The sequence below is a fragment of the Struthio camelus genome, chromosome 17, assembly GCF_040807025.1.
Source record: "Struthio camelus isolate bStrCam1 chromosome 17, bStrCam1.hap1, whole genome shotgun sequence".
Classification (NCBI taxonomy): domain Eukaryota; kingdom Metazoa; phylum Chordata; class Aves; order Struthioniformes; family Struthionidae; genus Struthio; species Struthio camelus.
This window is the reverse complement of record NC_090958.1, coordinates 15,125,210-15,144,997: the sequence shown is the minus strand read 5'-3', so window position 1 is coordinate 15,144,997 and position 19,788 is coordinate 15,125,210. Positions and strand designations below refer to the sequence as shown.

Below are 19,788 nucleotides of genomic sequence, written 5' to 3'. Positions count from 1 at the left end.
ACCCTCCTCGCATGCAGATTACAACAGGTTTGCTTATTCTGAAACAAAATCAAGAATAACAGCAGTGTTAATGTGCCTTAAAGTGACTATATACCAGTGTGAGCAAAGCAAGAACTATTACCAAACATTGGAGTGATGGTACAGGGCATGTAAGGGAAACCTGTTGCCATGATTCTTGTTTTAATTTACACTTATCTTTCCCAGCAGCCTTCCCACTGTGTTGACTGCGGTCTTGATGCCTGTCTGTGACAAAAGCTTGCCCTTGGCTGGTTGGTGCTGCAAAGAGAGGGGAAAGGAGAGGAGGCAGGACCTAACGCATCCCCTGCGGAGTCAGCAAACTCCCAGCTGCCTGGGATGCGCCAAGGCATCTAGGGAGTGATCTTCTCCAGGATAACAGTGAAATGCTCCACCTTTGCATCAATTTAAGCTAGACTAATTAGAGCGTAAAAAAGGCAATGTTGTGTATTGGGACCACCTGATAATCTGCCTTTTCCTTTCATCATTTGTACAGATTTGGAAGTACAAAACATTTGAAACAATTATTTGACTGAATGGCAGCCTCTTTCTTGATGTTTCAAGGACACCTGCCCTTTCCTCCTCCTAGAAGTTGATCTCAGCAATGTTGTATTTCTTTAAGGGATAAGAAAACACAACCCTCCTGGCTGCATGGCAGATAGCAAAATTGCATCCATAACAGCTGCTGAAAGTGGGGGGGATGCAGATGGGATTAAAAACACAAAGGGACTGCAGGAGAAGATTATTTCAAAAAGTCACTTGGGGTCTAAGTAATAATCCTAATAAATACTGCAAACAGTAAGTATTTTTTTCAGCAATGCTAGGGCTCTGCTAGCTGGGAAAATGTCACAAATATTCAGCTTAGAGATCTTTTTGTAATAGTAGAAACGGCACATAGTAGTGAATATAATTTCAATGCATTTATTTATCTGAAAAGTCTCTTCAGTCCTATAAAGTAGTTACATGGAGGTGATGAGCTTGTATTTAGCATATGCAGCTGACTGCACTCTGGATTCACCCTGCTACCTTCTTGTTTGCCAACGCCCATGTCTGTCTGTCTCTCTGCAAGCATGTTTGGTGTGAGACAGCTGCTTATTCCAACTCGCTTTTCAACAGAGCAGAAGGCGTAGTGTCCAGTGTTCACTCATACAAGGAACAATTACGCATTTCCAAATGAATATTCACCTTTAATTACTGAACCTGTAGCAAAGACTTTTCACGGACTTCAGCTAGACGTGACTATGCGTCAACTTCTTTGCATTCCTTGCAGTGGCCATGAGCTAGATCTTTGACATGTGTACCTGTTGGTTGTTTTGAGTTTTGGATTATAAAAGTCTTTCCATTCATTCAGGCTTTAAAGAAATGGAAAGGGTGAATAAATCACAAGAAAATTGCAAACTTGGGTTGCCCCCTCCTCACTTAAGAGTGCCAATTGCATGCTTACCGTGAGGAGTACGATGATTTTAAAGCACTGCTGAAAACACCTCCCAGGCACTGGAAGACTTTTGTCCTCTCACTGAGATCTTCCTTTGCCTTTCTTGGGAACCCAGGATTGCCCAGTCCAAGAGCAACAGGTGAAAGGCAATGAAAAAGGGTTGTGCCACCGAGCTGACCAATCTGTGCTCCTAAATGGTATTTGCCATCTGCTTACTCATACTTTTAAGGTAAGCTCTGAGGAGAGGGGGATCTTTCTCTTCCGTGCTTGGACAGTGCTTGTCACAACGAGGTCTGGATCTCCCTGAGGGGAAGGGATTTTTGTGTTTTGAGATGCCAACCTCAGGCATTAAGGATTACAAAAAGAAGCAGCTGCATGGGGTTCTTTTTATTGAAAATGCTAATTTTTCTGCTTTGTTATCCCTCTTCCACCTTTCTTAATAGCTCTGGGGGTCTCAGACCCGCTTAACTCTGGGAGCTGTGGCTTGAATAAACCCACTGAACCCTGCAATACTTAGTTGTGGGAGTTGATGACAACTGCTTTGTCCAAAGCCAATTCTTAAAGCTTTGGACTGGAGATGTATGCTGAACAGCGGTGTCTTGTGCAAGATTTTGCTTTCTTCTAACTCAGTCCATCTTTTTCTCTGTGTCCTATCTTGTTACTATTCTGAAGATTTGAGCTCCATGTCAGTGGTTTTGCTACCTAAATACTCCCATAAATGCAGTTATCCAGGGCAGAAGCCAAGTAGGACTGTAACCATTGCAGGAGCTCCCTTGCTTTTTGGGCTCCTATGAGCTCTCTCAAGTTTCAATACTCTGCCTTTTTCAGAAAGGGATTTGAGAACCTTTCAGTGATACCTGGGCTGAAATGTGGTGGTTTCTCTGAAAGCCAGATGAGCTGAAGAGTCCAAGTGAAATGCAATAGCAGCCCCATGACAGCTTCTGTGAACATCAGGAGTTTAGCGTTTATCTTTGCTGGAGGCAGGACAGTAACAGGCCGTAAATTCAGACTGTGTTTCCTCTCGGTTAGGAAGACAAATGCAGATTCTCTGTATTGTGTAACTCCTTCCTGCTTATATATGGTTTTATTTTGGTCTTTTTTTCGCTATCTTTCCTATAATCCTTTAACAAGTGCTGGGGAAAAGTAGTTTTACCATGAGATATATTAGAAACTTAATTGACTAGTTCAGCCACTTAAGTAGTGATATTCAAGTTTAACGGAAACCATCTCTTTTTCTTTTCTTTTAAAATGAATAATGGGATATTGAGGCCTGGAAGTGCTAACAAAGAGTTAACCATAGAAATGGGGCATCCCAAAGTGTTGGAAAAAATAAAAATACAGCTGAGAGCATCCACCTTGTGCCTTGCAGCTGAGCTCTTCAAAGCTTCTTAAGTGAAGCACCTATTCCCATGGAATTAAAGAACAGCTAATTTTCCTAGCGTCTCAGGGGATCTCAGTAATGTAAGAAACACTATAAAAGAACAGCCCTTGAGCAATTTTAAGGCCCAGGATTCCTCACTGGCAGTGGAAGGAATTTATATAATTTTGATGAACAGTGAAGTCACCAAAATATGTAATTTTGGGGCAGCTGAATTTAGTCCAATTCAGCTGACAGGGGAAGTTTCAGAAATACTGAAATCTGTCTCAGCAGCTCGCAAAATTAAACCTATATTCAAAAAAAGCTCAAGCATTCTGTTTTAGAGATTCTTAAGTATTTGATTGCAGCATTTTCAGACTAAAATATTTCAAATTTTTGTTTTGACAAAGCATTTTTTTCAAAGTTGTTTCAAGAGGACCAACATTTTAAGAAGTGAAAGGAAAAGGAGAAGGAGCCAAAAATGAGGGATAAATATCTAGGCATTAACTGTTTTGATATTTTCAAGGATATTTACCCTTTTCTTCAAAAACCATTTCCTGACGGCCTTTTCTTGATGCTCCATGAGAAATAAAATGCCTGGAAAAGAAAGGGTGCTCTGAGGATCAAGATTTTCCCTTTTAATAATGATCAGCCAGTGCCTTAAATCTGGAAATCAAAGAAACCGAAAAGCACCTATCGATGGCACTTCACATTTGCCAACTTAATAGGAACCAAATCTGAAATGCCATTAGCAGCAGCTTGTTAGTACCTGAAATCCCCAGTTGAGATGGGGCCCTCTTTACTGATTACCTGTACATATGACTGATAAATGAAAACCTCCATAGCAAAGAGGAGGCCATGTGAAGCACAAGTAGAGATCTGTTTGTTGCTGCAGGACCAAAGCGAACAGGTTTCCTGTGGCTTGTGCAAAGTCATGAAGGAAGTCTGGGACTGATATCTGATGGGGGCATATTCCCAATGCCGTAGCCTCTTAATCACACTTATTCTGTCCATCTACTTTGCAAATTAAATGAGCATATTTGGAAGGTCAGCGCTGCTGACCGGGTCATTTTCTTCTGCTGTGTTCTGCTTTGGGGTTCTCTGTTAAAACCAGCAATGAGGCATTTAATGACTGTTGTTTTGCAAGGCAGATGTCTGTCCTGCTTGTTCAGATCTGTAGTGAGATCTAACAACTCATTTCACACAGAAAAATGAAAGGAGAAAGATTTGCTTAATAAAACAAATCTTGCTTAATTGCTGTGGTTAGTCTCCTGCCTGGGTTTTATGAGTTCCTGCAGCTGGCTTTAATCTCCTGATTTACTCTGCGAACAAAGAAGGGAAGGAGCGGACTTAAATCATGGCAGGAAGAAGTTGAAATCTTTTTGGCAGAACTTGGGAAGGTTAGAGACTTACTGTAAAGTGCAGCCCAGAAGCAAGCCACCAGGAGAGGCTCTCTGGGTTTTGGGAGATGCAGTAAAATCATTTCTTACAATGTGACCTTCAGAATCAGTAATGTCAAGTGCTTCTGCTGGTCTGGGCAGTCAGGAAGGGTTAGCAGATAGTTGCAAGAAAGATCGAGGCACCGGAGAAGACTGACCAAAAGGGGTCAGTATTTGTTAAGTTGAAGCATCAACTTGACAAATGTAAATAGACAGGGATTTGCATGAGGAAATGCAGATGACTTAGCAGCAGCATCCTCTCCCTCCCCCATCATGGTGTGTATGGCATGCCTACGCTCAGCTCATGTGACCCAGGGACTACCCTTACAGATGAACTGATCCCCACACTTAGACTGGACTGGCATTTAATATTTATATTTAGATACTTCCTAAAGAAAAGTCTTCCAGCACAGCAGCTTGGATGCCAGATGTGAATTGAAAAGACTGTCTGTGCAAAGCAGTGGTCACTACCCTAAAAGCAGCCGGTGCTCTGCTCAGAGTACAGCTGAGAATAGGATGCTGTTTAGGCGGAGTACAAAAGATGCAGAGCTAAGGATAACCCTCTGGAAAGAAACAGTCTAACAGGAACCAGAAGGTTTAGCATCTAGGAAACTTTTCCAGATATTATGGAGCCCACTGATTATCAAAATTTAGTTTTGATTTAGCTTTTTATTCTCTAGTGCAGCCTTGTCTTTCAGTTTGGATGCAGCATGAGAGTACCATTAACACAGCCTAACAGCTCACTGCTGCTGAGGGCATAGTCTTGCTGAGCCCACGGCCCCTCACGTTGCGCTTCTCCTCTTCCCTGGCACTGGCATTGCTGCTCATCTCATCTCGCAGTGAGTCAGGCCAGGGAGCAAAACCATCAGCAGATAAACACTTGCGGCTCAGCTGGCTACTGCCGGCAGCAGGGCCTTAGTGCTAGCCTAGGGGAGATGGGGGTCTGCCTAGCCAGGGGCTTCAGATAGGAAGGATCAGCTTCCAGCTGTGCCAGCCTACCTGAAGCTTCAGCCTTAGGTTTCTTATCTGTACCACAGCAGCCCCAGCAACACAGACCCGCTTGGATCTGGGCTTTGGCGATGACTTTCTCCAGAGCTAGAGGTGATGCTCTCTAGGATTAGCACACGGTCAGCAAAACTGTACAGCATGTGAAGACATTTGCTAAGTACTCAGCCATCTGCCCTCTCTATATCATGCTGCTGGAGGTGGTAGAACCCTTTCATGACCATGAGCAGTTATGCAAGATTTAAATTTAAATAGGAAGCTATAATGTGAGCCTCAGAGACTCCTGAAATCATAAATCATTTCTTCAGCTCTGGCAGTTGCTGATTCAGTTGCCTTTCAGTTAACCACCTTTATAGGTGATGGTTGTCACTATCAGCTGTATAGTATTGTTTTTAAACAATACTGAAATTTCTTGTAATTTGAGGACAGCAAAATGGAGCAGCTGGATTTTCATCTGCAGTTGATCAGAATGATTTAATTAGAATTAGCATTTCTAAGTTCTACACGTTAGGAAGATAAGGTGCTAAATAAAAATCTTCATACACTATTGCTTGGAAATTGTAAATTTACACAAATGTATTTATTGTGAAACTTTCAAAACAAGTAAATGTTTTTACTTAGTTATGTAGCTATATTTAGGTGAGCTGCTGGAGACTTTTTTCTGTAATGCCTTTAAGATGCTACTTGTTATACATGCCAGCAAAATTTTTAAATCTGCCCTCTGAGAGAATTAAAGAGAGAAAGAGAAGTTACCCAGTTATTTTGAGACAAAGTTGAGCAGAGATTTCCTGTCCTGTGAATTAATAACCTTAGAGGTTTGAGGGAAAAGGTCCCTCCCCGTTCTGGCTGCCATGTGTTTGTAAAGCTTCAACCCCCCGCTCTGTCCTCTTGGCAGTGTGGGTGTGGAGCTGACCTCTCTGCTATCCTGTTCCGCTCTTAATGCCAGCGTTTCTTTCATCTTTCCATTGCAAGGTCTGCTTTTGTCAAAAGATCAAAAACTGTGCTTAACTTTCAGCACATGGACAATCAAATTCAAATAAATTAGCTGCCCTTGAAGTTTTGTGCATGTGTAGCGGGTTGCTTAGCAGGGTCTGCGTTCAGATCTAGAAAAAGGACAGGGCCCGTTTTTTATTGCTGGTCAGCAGACTTGGGGGCTTGGTTTAGGTAATACTACTGCCATGGAGAGCACATAGTCAAAGTGACAGAGGAAATTTGGTGATACTCGCAGAAAATGCAGCAATTGTCTGGAATTACGTCAGAGAGGAGGATTTGGACTCCCCTTTGGTGGAAGTCCCCACTGACAGCTAACAGCTGTGCTGATGGGTGCTTACAGATTGTAGAGCAGTGTGGAAAAGACTCTTTGTGAGGATGCCCATCCACTTGGAGCCTCTTGAACAATTTCTAACACTCTGCAGAGCAGCACATTGGTAAACACAAAAGAGAATACTGGCTTTTGCTAATACAAAATAGAGCAGGGGGTGCCCAAAGAGGTGGAAAAGAATAGTGAAATAAAGTTTGAAAAATACAAAGCAGAGTTGAATTAGCTAAGTTTAGAGAGTGAGTTTCAGTGCTCCTGAGAACGTCCTGGGTGTGTGTATCGTTCCTCTCTCCTGGGGAAAGCAAGCAGCTGCGGATGGGGGATCGTTTATGGCTCACCATGCAAGATGGCTCCATGGCATCCAGAGTTCCTAAAACTGGAGCTAAAGAAATTTGGCCAGTGCAGTTGCCTCCTCTGAGTAAGCAGTCATGGCAAAGGGGAGAATTTGCCAGTTGGAGTCAAGAACCATGTGCTAAGGAAACCTAGAGTGTTTCAGCTGATTATCATCTCCATTTATTGTCACCATATCTTCCTCCCTAAAGTAAATATGATCAATATATATGTACTGCATAGGTTAGGTGGGTAAATACAGGAGACTGTTCAAGCAATTTGACCTCCAGGTCTTTGGTCTCAAGGTTTATTGAGGAACTGTAACTTACACATTTTTATATACAAAGCTGGCACTATTGATTTAAAAAATTAATAGTTAATCACAGGCATATAACAAGGTCAACGAATCTTTGGAAAGGAATTAAATAGACTTTTTCTTGCTAGCATTCAAACACTAGGTAAATAAAAAATCAAGTGAAAACATTCATATCACATTTGGGTACAGATTATATTTAAAAATGCATGGGGCTCAATACTGTCCGACTTAATTCTGATTCATCCATTGACCTTATTATATAAAACTCAATGCCCTTTTTAGAGGGAGAGTGCAAATTGCGCTTCTGCATATTTATTTAGGAAGTTCAGTCTTCTGGGTGTTCAGACCCTAATTCCAGTGTTAAGTGCAATCACAACATTGATTTTTCTCACTAAACATAACCTACTTTACCCTGGGATGGATTTTTTTTTAATAGGCATTATATAATGGCATATGTGAAAACCACTCAACTTAATGCCTTGTATTGTAGTTAATTAACAAAATGGTATCATAACTGTGGTCTTTCATCCTCTGGTAGTGGATTTTACCGCTAACCTTGGCCATAGAAAATGTCCGTCCTAATTAACGGGGGCCCAGGTATTGCCTATGTCAGTCTACATTGTGGAGAGAGTAATTTGCAGCTGGAAGTTGTAATTCTGTTCAAAATCCAGCCACGAGGTATCGGTTTCTGATGGGCGTTATGCTATTTCAAAACCCATCTCAAGGAAGAGCTGAACAAAGTGTCTGAATGATCAATCTTTACTTGTCTCCAGTTGCTAAATAATAACAGTACAACAAATGTTTCCTAAAATACATACCACCAAATACAAGCTTATGGCATTATACAAATTTCAAGATCAGTGGTAGTGTTTTCATATTAATGAAATGTATTTACATTGTTCATTTATTTAAACTATTAGTGTACTGGAAAAGTTAATGGGGCTTAGTGCTTTAATGAACCTTCAGTAATGGATTAGATTCTCTCTTTACTTTTTCTGATTTCACTTCTGAGTAATTGGTCTGAAGGCATTAGAGGTACATCGGGTTTGGAGTAGTTTTACTAGAGCAAGACTGTAACTGGTGAAGCTCCATGATGTTCTGTGTTTCAAGTTGAGAGAATTTAGTGCTTTGCTTCTACACTGAGAAAAATGTTTGTTTTCCTCTTGAATGCCTTAAATTCGTCTTGGTGTTAAAAAACTGCAGCAAGAAGAGGAGCAAGCCCTCTCAACTTATTCACGACTACATTTTTTAAGTGTTTTAATGTTTAAAGATGCATAGAAGCTGTATTTTCAAAGGAACTTAGGTGCCAAATCCTTACAGATTTCAAGAAGAAAGCAACATCTCAGTAGATGTCATTTTTCTCCTCAATAACTAAAATTTTGGGTTGCATAAGTGTTTTAGAAAATTATAATTTTTCATCATGCTTTGCTATGGTGAAGCCAGTCTCTGCAGGGCCGTAAGAACCATTCTCTGATACATACCCCAGTGTCTTCTCCCTCTGATGCTGAGGCCAAGCTGATCTCAGAGCCATGTAGTTCCACCCGGCACCCTTCTCCCCGCAGACAGATCACCCTGTACAAGTCCCATGGGCAGGCAGAATTTTGTTCCTCAGTGTCCTTTGAAGAGGAAGGCTGCGTAAGTATCTCTGCATTTCTCACGCCTGATGCCTTGTAATAGATCTTAAGATCTGCAGTTAAACATTCTGCCTCCAAACAGCGTCTTTGCTGGTAGTTCTTCATACAAATGCTCCTTAATTAAGCAAATGTTCTTTAATTAAGCCTCCATACAGTCGTTGCTGATGTTATTAGCATCGTTGGATAAATACAATTAACTTTTCCATGATAGATAACAACTAACAGTGACAGAAATTTGCATCCTGTAAGAACATCACTAAGTTACAAACTCTTGTTTTAGCCAATAGCCATATGCTCTGCAGGCCAGAAATTTCAAATAGAGGTTTCCTTGGGAAGCTGTCACAAAGAGGGAATTGCCAAGTAAAGAGCAATGAAATGAACCAGTCCACTGATAGCTAAAAGGACACTATAAGGGGTATAAATAGATTATTTTTTAAAATCCCGGTAAAGTATCCCTCTGTGCAGTGGTCAAGCGCAAGGCTGTCTTGATGCAGGTGAAAAGAACTTTACTGAGTCTTCTAAACTAGGACAAATTTTTCTTTGAGAGAAATTATTACCAGAAGAGAGAAAAGAAGCTTGAGTGCAGATTTTCCTACATAGTTAGTCTTTATCATAACCCCAGCCTGCTGTTGTCAGAACATATAAAGACACCCAGTTAGTTGATTCTCTCCAAAAAAAGTAACAGTTTGCCTTAGGTCTGAAATCATGCTATCAGTCCTTTTATTTGCTAGTGGATTAAAAACATGTCTAACACTTAGCTTAGTGCTGATGCATTGAGTTTGCTTTGCCAGAGCTACATTACAAAGATTACAGACCCAAATTACTCTCTTACAAACTTTTTACAATTGCTGTTTCCAACAGGGCAAAGGTGAAGAAAGGTGTAAACATTCTCGGTGCAAAGACAAGTGACCCCCAGCAATGGGATGTGAAACAAGAGGTGGGGAATGGTGGAAAGCATTCGACCACGACAGTTATTTGTCAGAGGACAGCACCAAGTTCAAGGAACAGGTATGAAACCTCATCTTCTCGGCACATTAAACTCATTTATATCCATGATACCATTCATTGGTTGAAAGACTTAGGGCTCGTATTAACCACTACTCATAGCTATTAAACCTCCAGCCTGGAAATCTGGAGACACTGATGTTAACTACAGTACCATCTGCTGATCTACAACAGGGTATCTCACTTTCCAGGTAATAAAATTCATCAGCTGAAATTTCGAAATGAGCAGAATAGGCATAGATTTGGGAGGGGCATAAATATGAATCTCTCTAATTTTAAAGGTTTTTGCTGAATATAGTAATAGTTGATAGTTTTGACCTTGTTTCTCTGAAGATATCACTGCCTCCGTGGTTGGTTCATCAAGCCACCAATGAATTCTTCCACAGTGAGCCGTTGCAACTTTTAAGCATGGTACAGGGTGATTATTCAAAGCTTTCAGTATTTATTGTCTTGTATGTATTATAAAAGAATCCCCTTCTGCAACAAGCTGCTTCTTCCAGCACTTGAGATGCATTTGCTAGGCCGTGCATGACATAAATCCTCCTGCTCTGCTGCAGAAGTCAACTTTCTGGGCTTTGGAAGAGATCTCTCTTCTGGCCAATTTGGCTATTCCCTAAGTATCTTATGCACAGGGGAAGTTTGCATTTGCTGCTGGTAACTGTCACCACCAGAGCAGTGGTGTGATCAGGCCTGCTTTCCCATTTGATATGGTTTTACTGAGGGTTGGTCAAGCAATTGTTCAGTAAGTCTGGTTGTCTCTCGGGACAGATAATGAAGGCATATAATGTTGATTTTAGTGGAAATCATTTGGCTCTCCCTGGGTGTCATCTTAATGAATTCTCACAACACTCCTGTGCATTAGTCCATGCAGAGCATTTTCATTGTATAGATCTGTGCAAGACTAGCTCTGCACTTGGTTATTGGCCTCAGACCAGGGTTCATTGAAGAATATCAACAAATCTTCAGTGGATGCTAGGCTGGTTAGTGCTTTCCCATGTATATGGTTTGGTACTGTCTTCAGGCACAGGGAACCTGAGCAGGTTTTAACGTTTGTATTGTGTGCCCAGTCAGTGTGTGAAGGAAATGTTAGACTTTCGTGAATATTGACTTCTCTTGTCAAGAGCAGCTAACTGATTCAATGCTTTTACACTTGATATCGTTGCCCTTAGTGAGATTTTCAGTGGAGAGGTTGCCAGGAGAGGGATGGGGGCCATAAAGGGAAAAGAAAACGAAACCACTTGTGCCTACCAGAAGTTAGAAAGGAAAAACATGGCTTTAGAACTGGCATGTAATTCTGAGTGTATTTGCTGCAGCAGAATGAGAATAGGTTATCAAAAACTGAATGAAATATTTGGTATCCAATTTGCATAAAGTCTAATTAAGCTATAAAAATATTTTTTGCACTGATTATGCAAATAAAAGTCAATGTTTTAATTAACATCTCTTTCATTTGTGTATGTGAATAGTTCCTGTCTTTCGAAAGCATGAGAAGCCGAGGTTTGAATGAAATGTTAACATACAAGAAAGAACTGGAGAGAGAGAAACCTTGATTCCCACCACCTCATCAACATATGTCACCTAATGCATTGGAGTAGAGATTTTACAGTACGAGTTTGCATAAGGATTTCGTCTTTAAATAGTTAGGAGTGACAGCTAGGCATGTGTTTGCACTGAGATCCCAGTAAGAAAAGCATATGATGCAGTGGGCATTACAGTCGTTTTTGAATGTCACTTGGAACTCTCTGTGCAGAGCACAAATATTCTGTTAAGCTAATTTGATCTGGCCAAGAATTGCAAGCTCATAACGGGATCATTCTGAGCTGCCACCAGCTTTTTCAGATTAGTTTAGCGATGCAGTTTATCTGGGCAATGTGCACTGTTCCATAGCAAGGTCAGAATAGATGTTCTGAGCTCCAGCATCAACATGGGTTGATCTTCTGCAGTGAACTCAGTGAATGCATAAGTATGTTGGTTCATTTAAGCAGAGAGGTGTTTTCCACTATCCTTGCAAAAGAGTTTTTCTGAAAAGTAAGTAAATAAAGATGTTTAGTTCTTGATTGCTTTATGAACATTGACACACCTTGTCACAAAGATGATAATAGCTAGTTGCACAATATATATTGTTTTTCGTTATGTGACCAGCTAATTCCAGCACAACTCAGAGAGTGAGCTAGCAGGAAAGGAGAATGAAAGATCTTCTACAGCTGTGGCTTCTTTCTCCTGCATTGCAACCAACAGGAGTAGTTTGCTCTCCTCTTGGATTGTCACATATCCACAGCTGGTTGCACAGCAAGTCAGAATATTACTTAAATTCTTGATAGATTCTCCGTGCATGGGAGTGCTGCCTCCTACAAACCATTCAGTGCTAGCCAGAGAAAACTGCATCTCAAAGTTTATTCTGATCATAATGCAGAGGGGTGAGCCACGGAGTTTGCTGAGGCCACAGGTAGGAAATTCTGTACTTTCTCCACCTGTTCTCCTTTACTTGGGAATCTCCCTGACACGCCATGGTTATCTGTTGCAATTTTTCCCCATCAAATCCTTGGAAACAAAACCCCAGGCTCAGCAGAACTACTCATTTTCACTGCCATATTGCTTTGCTTTTCTTACATCCTTCTACCATTATTAATGTATTGATATAATTAAATTGTAAGCACTTTGAGGCAAGTACTTTATATGCAGATGCAACATCACTTAGCAACTAATATACCTTTCACATTGTATAAATAATAAAAAACAAAGGACATATCTTAGCTGTATAACATCACAAATTGTTTACCATTAGATTTTGAAAATTTAAGTGGGTCATGCTTTTCTACTTAAATAAGTAGTATTTGTTCTCTTTAAATTTGTGCTACTAAATGCAAGAGCCATAGCATCTTAACTTTGATTTATTCAGATGGATTTTACCACTAAAGCAAGTAACTGAGAACAGCTTGAAATCTGCAACGCCTGTATGCCTGATAATGCAGCTTGTGCTGCAATTCAAATCGCTAGTGATGAAGATAGCAACAGTGTGTTGATTAGTGAGAAGGAGGCCTAGGTTACTGCTTGGGCAGTTGTTTTCCTGTGTTGCTTCTCATTTCTGGAGGACAGCTGGTAGGTTTGGAGTGTGCCCTCAGGACAGATGAAAATATTTTTTTGGATCCTATTATAACCATTGCCGTATCTCAGTGTTGCTTCAGTGAAAAGGCTCTCGTGTTTGCTGTGTAGTTTATTCTGTATTGCCACTACAGCACATAAGAGTTGTTCCAAGATAGAGCCAGGGCTATTTTTAATCGAAGTAAATTTCATAGTCTTTTTTTTTACAGCTTGCCTCCATCAGCTGGTGTGCTGTCAACTGTGGGGATGAGAATGATGGCTTGAGGGTAGGAACAGGCAAGGTTCAGGGAACTGTTTAAGCTGGCTTCTCTGCCAAAGCCAGAAGATTGCGTAACTGTGGTGTCAAGCACTGTGAAGAAGCTACCAGTGCTAATCTAGGCCTAGCTCCTCTCCCTATTCCCGTAAGCCTGGAAGTAAGCTGGAACATGCCACCTTCAGTCTGTTCATGGGCTTATGTTTTGGCCCATGGTTGTTGTACTGTGTTTGTGGAGAACTGGAGTCACCCAGTGCTTTGGATATCTGTCAGCACAGCGGCATCTGTCTCCCTGGCCGGATGGAGAAACTGAGTGTGGGAGAAAGGAGAAGCATGTTAGAAAACCTGACATAATGGAAAACTGCTGTGATGCAGCACTTTATCCTCTTGGCCTTGAACCTTTGGAGAGGCCAATGGGCTCCCAGCTCTCTAGTCATCTGTCTGATGAAGAGCCAGGCTCAGGAAGAGCGCTTCCAGATGTGATATTTGTGTTTCAGGCTGTGTCGCAATCGCTTATCCCCTCTGCCACACACGTGCACGCTTTTTTTTTTTTTTTCTTTTTTTTTTTTTGCTATTTAACACCGTCTGTGTATCAGTGTATTTAGATGCAAAGAGCTGATGATGTTACCAGGTTGTATTTCATATCGCAGGGCCTGGAGGACCCCAGGAAAGCCATGGGGATTCTGTGCGGCTCCTTCCTCTGCCTGGCAGCACCGTATGGGGCCAGGTGATTTCTGTGAAGTGACATTCTCTTGTGATATTTAAAAAATAAGAGTAAAACATTTATGAACAACATATCTCAAACTTGTAAAGCAGTAAGCCATGCACTGTGTGTATCTGGCTTTACCTGAAGACAAGTCAGCCCGTGCCCAATTTAAGGACATACAGACGGATATTTACAGATTATAAGCAGGATGGACAATACTAAATTTTTTAGAATATATATCATCTTCACCTGGCACAGTTTGGAGTGTGCATGGTTTGCAAAGCTCAGCAAACTGGTGGTAGTGCCCACTCACCTCCAAACCTTGCAATCTCAGCAGGCAGCACCACAGTTTTTGCGCGGATTCAGACGTTTAGTGCTCACGGGTCAAGATTTTCATTAGTTGTTCATCTTTCTGACTAATAGTTGAGACAGGATCCAGCCACTGCTGTACTATTAGACGCTTGGGAAATTATATAGCTTTTCAGAAGGTTGCATCTGTGTCTGCAGAAACTGGTTTGTACAAACTGGAGAGCTACTTTAGGAGGAAGACGAAGACATCAGCGATGGATTTCTTTTATTGTTGAACCCCAAGAGAGGAAGAATTTCCATTCATTTGTAAGTCATGTATGAATAAATGTCAGGACCTGCTGATTATTTTATTGTAAGCATCATGCAAATTTTGGTGCAAATTAGGTGCAATCTTTTAGGCTGCTGGCAAATTACCAGTGCAACCCTCGGAGTTTCCAAGGCCATCATTGCAGTGATGTGCATCTGTCTGCTTAAAATGTACGCACAGGAACGTATGCATGTAGTTTTCAATAACAATATTTAAATAGTAATTTAGCTAAGTCCTTAACTACTGCTTTAAACATCCTTTCCCTCCGCCCTTTCTCATCTGATTTATCATATAATTTATATCTGCCTGCTCTCTTTGCATTTTCAGATTTCTCTTTATTTTAGAACGCCTGCTTCAGGTCAGATTGGGCACAGTTGTCTCCGATGAACATGGGGGCTGCCAAAGACGCACTGGACATCTGCACATAGGGTGGAGAATTAGCCAGCTGTGCCTTGTAACAGTATCTTTTCTAGGGCACAGAAGACTAAGGTTAGAAGGTTGCTTACCAAAGGAGTCTTTGATATGGCTCCTCTTTTGCGGCTTTGAATGTCAGGAGTGTTTATGAAGGCAGTGGGCTGGGGAGGGAAGAAGGATGAAAAACATCTTTTGTATCTCTGTAACAGAGTAAGCTGTTTGCGGGAAAGAGGCGTATGTGTAGTTACCGTTGCCCACTCCGTATGTCCGCTGCAGTGTCTAAGCAGGCGTCTGCACAAAACTGCTTGAGAGGAAATATTTTTCTTACGTCTTGCTGCTTTGGTACTTGTGGGGAGCAGAGAACTTGCTGAACCTTGTGACTCCTGAGTAGTTTCAACTTAATGGCCAGCTCTCAGCTGCATTAAGGAAAAGCGAATTCCCTGGGAGTCCTCCTGAACAAGGACTCTCCTTGAGGCTGAAGGACTCTTTCTTTTCAGTACTTTCAGTAGTGCAAGTTCAAAAAGATCAATTTTGAGATAATTACAACAATAGTCATGACAACAACATATCTCAGCCTACTTTTCGTAAAGCACCTACAACTGTGAGGCTGTGATCCATAACTCAAGTTTCTTGGCCCTACCATGATCCAAATGAATAATAAAGCACTGTCTTCAGCCAATAGTTTCACTAGGAGTTTGTGTGTAACTTGTCATCAGCATGGACACCTGCTTCTTAGGAGATGAAGGCTAGGTCAGAAAACAAACAGGATTTGCACGAGTGCTATGGAAGATCCTAGATGGAAAGTATTTTCTTTCCTATCAGGTCCGTTGCAACATTTACTCTTCTCTTTGAAATTCAAAATGAGACATTAAAGTCTAGGATGTGACCTTTTGAAAGCCTGTTGTTAAGCACCATTGAAATGAATTTTCATCTTTGATTTCAAGAGAAACAGATTTAGATTCAGTCCTGACCATTCTAAAATACAACACTAGTTCTATAGATAACTGAGCATGGTGTTAGCCAAGGAGTAAGGCGGTCCCATGGGCTTTCTCTTCAAGAAAAGAGATTAATTAATAGGGATGAGATAGCAAGGTGCATAAAATATGATCCATCCATGATCTCTACAGAAGTTCCAGCCCAATTTCAATAAATTAATTTTCTTTTTTTGCCTACTGTGGAATTCCTGGGTCTGTTGGGAGGCAGAAGGGCTGAAGTACCAAGAGAAAGGTCATTCTTCACATATTTCTTGCCCAAATGAAGGCATCAGATTTGTTTGCTCAGCAAATCTGTATAGTTTGGAAAAGCTTTTTCACATGCTTGTCAAAACCAAATGCTGGAGGTTCAGCCAATGCATGCAATAAGCTAGCCTTGCTGAGAAAGCTGTCTCGCTTGCTGCCAGTGCCTTCCCTGCATTCCGGTCAGGTTGGATATATTGTTTTATATCATTATTATGTAAATAGAGCAGAGCCCCACACACATTAAATTGAATCAGATGTGCGATCATGGAATAATGGGACAGCTTTATATCTGTTCCAAATTGATAGATGGATTCAATAATAACTGTAATTCTTGATGTCCAGGATGAGATTATTTTTTGATTTCTGACAAAATAATCATTTCTCAGAGAGGAACTAGAAAACATACTGTCTACTTCTCAGCCTTGTACGCTTTTGACTTACGTTTGAGTATGTGTTTTTGCAAAGGAAAGCGCAGGAGGAGAGGCTGGCTGGTCCCTGGCATGGCCTGCCGAAAGCTGCTGTGCTCTTGTCTCTTGCACATAGCAATCCTCATTACTTTCCACTTCAATAAGCTATAATTTGTAACTAGGTTATCTGTGCAGATCTCTCTCTGCTGCAGCACATTCGTGGGCTGACACTTCTGTTAATTTTTTCCCTTTGCATCTTAAATCATGAGTTCTAATTTTGGGTAAGGTCAGCTCTTACTTATTTGTGGTAGTTGACATGGCTAGGAGGTTTTAGCAGCTATTGCAGTGCAGCCTTGCTTGTCATTTGGAAGCTGTGGAAGATGAGAAGCAAAAGATGCAGAATGGGGTGGAGGGGAACTTGTGCATGTGTCTTTTTTCTCACATTGTCTTTGAAGCAGAAACATCTGCTGAAACCCGCAAACAGCTGAGTTAGCAAGAGCACATCACGCTGCCAAGCAACTCTGCTTTCCTCTGTAACTTTCACAGCAGAGCAAATAAATCAGTCAGGCAATAAAGAGCAAAGAATATTTAGGAAAAAGAGCTAAAAGCCAAACCTTTCTAGAATATAGTGAATAAGTTTTCTGTTAGTATTCATCAAAGCAAATTGAGATATGTTTCTTTCATGCATAAGCACACTATACCACTGCTTCTTGAGGAATTTCATAGTAACAAAACTCCTCTAAACTCCTCTGATTTTGGGTTTTATTGCAGGTATAGTATGCAACAGTCCTAAGCATACAAGTCCCATGCTCGTTTTTCTTCTCCATAAAGTTGGTGGGCATCTTGTTTCTCACAATACTTAAGTATTGGATGGGAGAGACCTCTAGAAAATGTACTATAGTCTCATAGAAGTGAATTAGATGGTTTTAAAAATTTGTTCCATCCCATGCCTCGGTCAGCAGCTAACCACGTGAAGGTAGTAAAGTACCACCATTTGCCTGAGACCTTTGCACTTCCTTGGACAAACAGAATATGTTAGATAGGTGAACCGTGTCTTTCTGCACCACCTTACTGATACCGCATTTACCTTTCCGCTCAAAGATACTTCAGTTTCATGAGTTACTTCATCTTTAAAGTACAGATACAATTTCTTCTTTGTTTCTTTCTATTGTTGTTATATAATAATGGTGACTGCTGTATGAGATAGGCAGAAAATTATTGTGTATTCACTAAATGTTTGTTACAAGACTTACAAATTAGGCAAAATCAGTAAGAAAACTAGCAGATCATGCTAACTTCTGACGCAGAGGATTTTACTACGCGTTGCCTGTGCTGTGGTTTTGCAGCTCGCCATTCGTGGCAGGGCTGTCCCTCTGGTCCCCACTCCTGGCTGCGGTTGTGGTTCAGACGGTAAGTGGTACTCCCAGTTGCCTGTGTATGTAATTAAGGTCAGTTTTGTACCTGCAGCTAGGGATGGGTAAACACCACTCATGTTCCCAGCTCAGAGACCTCGTTGTCTGTCCTTTGTCATTGTACCTCTGGCAAGGTGTAAATAATAACAAAACAGAACTTTGATGTTTTTATACACTGCATTTTTTTCTCTCTTTTTAAAAATCCAGAATGAGTTTAAATGCATTTTATTAACTTCTGTCATTACACCCATCACATACCTTCCAGTTGGAGGTAGTTCTAATGAACAAATAATTTCGTAAGCACATTAAAATTATCACCTGAAATCAGTTGCCTGATTGATTCAGAGTTTATAGAAGAAGCTTAGTCTTCACAAACACTTGGCAGACCTAACCGTTGTCTCGTTAACACCAGTTTTACATTGATTTAGCTCTACTGAGTTGAATTAAATTAATCTACTGCTTCTTACTTGTGCAATTGAACACAGGATCAGGCACAATCAAAAGATATTTGTTTGGAAACTCATTTCTAGTATCCAGTTTTGTGACTACAAGTATAATGGTTGAATACCAAACCAGTGTGAGAACCCAAGCTGGAACAGTTTGGAGACCTAACTGTTGTTATCAGTGTATCAGTGCATGCATGTTTGCTTCTTTGAAATGCTCATGTGTTGCAGGTTGTCTTTCTTACTGTCTTCCATTGAAATGTTGGTGGGGTCTTGGAATGGCCCATAGTGCAAGACTCCATCATTTAGGTGAATGCTTTTCCTCATATTGTCGCCATGCTTAGGATATCAACAACATTGCATCAACACTCACAAAACCTGATTCTCCTTCAGGTATCTTCTTAGAAATGTTTTTACAATGACTAGGCTTCTGATGAGTACAGCTCTCTTCCTATGCAGCTCTCTGGTGTTTTTTTCAATATTTCCATGGATTCTTGTCTGTGTGTCTATCCACCTGCTGTCTCTGTTCTTCTGCTGTGCTGGTAAGCTTGCTGAAGCAGACAGGGTGTTCATTATTTGTACAAGATGCAGCACGGCAGGGTCCTAGCCTGTGACGAGGCTCCTACTCTTAATAAATAGTCACCTCCTTTATTTGCCTATAGTTCTGGGTCCCTGCTTGGTGTGAAGCATATTTGAAACTTTTGCAAGCTGATAATAGGGAGAAAGTTGCTTTGTTATATAACTGTACTAATCAACCAGGTTAGCAGTGCTTCAGAATGAATGAAGCAAAATCATTATTGTTCTGCAAAGCGCTTTACAGCATATGAGCGCTGTTAGCAAACAGAACAGTTGGTGTAATTCAAGCTGCAGATAACACAAATTAGCAAAACTAAGGACTTCTCATATTCTATTATGATGGATTCCATTTAATTCTCCCTGCATGTTTTATGTAGTAGGCAGAGATAGTACATGCTCTTATATGCTTAGAGAGTAAGAACCTTTGTCTGTTACAGCCAGTGCAACTCCTATAGTCCAAAAAATAGCTTGTGTCATGTGAGATAACTGCAGTTCCCCAGACATAAATGTCTTATGCAAGAAAGAGTGGTTACTCTGTTGGTTTCTATAAGTCATCATTTGCCTACTAGTCAAACAGCAGGGTTATGTCTGGTATTTCACATTATAGGTACGAAGGAAGATATTGTTTTTCTTCACTATCACTTCACGGTGATCATCGGCAAAAGCTGCCTTTTTAAAAGGCAACCTTTCTTTTCTGAGCTATGTAACCACAGTCCCTTAAGTGTAAGTCAGTGCAGAATTTGTCTTGCTGTGTCAAGTGCTTGTAC

The 19,788-nt window shown here is 40.9% G+C and overlaps 1 protein-coding gene across 1 annotated transcript in view; it reads left to right on the top strand.

Moving 5' to 3' along the window:
- TMEM132C (transmembrane protein 132C) overlaps positions 1-19,788 on the top strand; it is a 224,707-nt gene that overhangs the window by 117,485 nt on the left and 87,434 nt on the right. Inside the window, exon 3 of the mRNA XM_068911183.1 lies at positions 9,711-9,857. Coding sequence (XP_068767284.1) covers positions 9,711-9,857 — 147 coding nt within the window. The remainder of the gene's footprint in view (positions 1-9,710; positions 9,858-19,788) is intronic.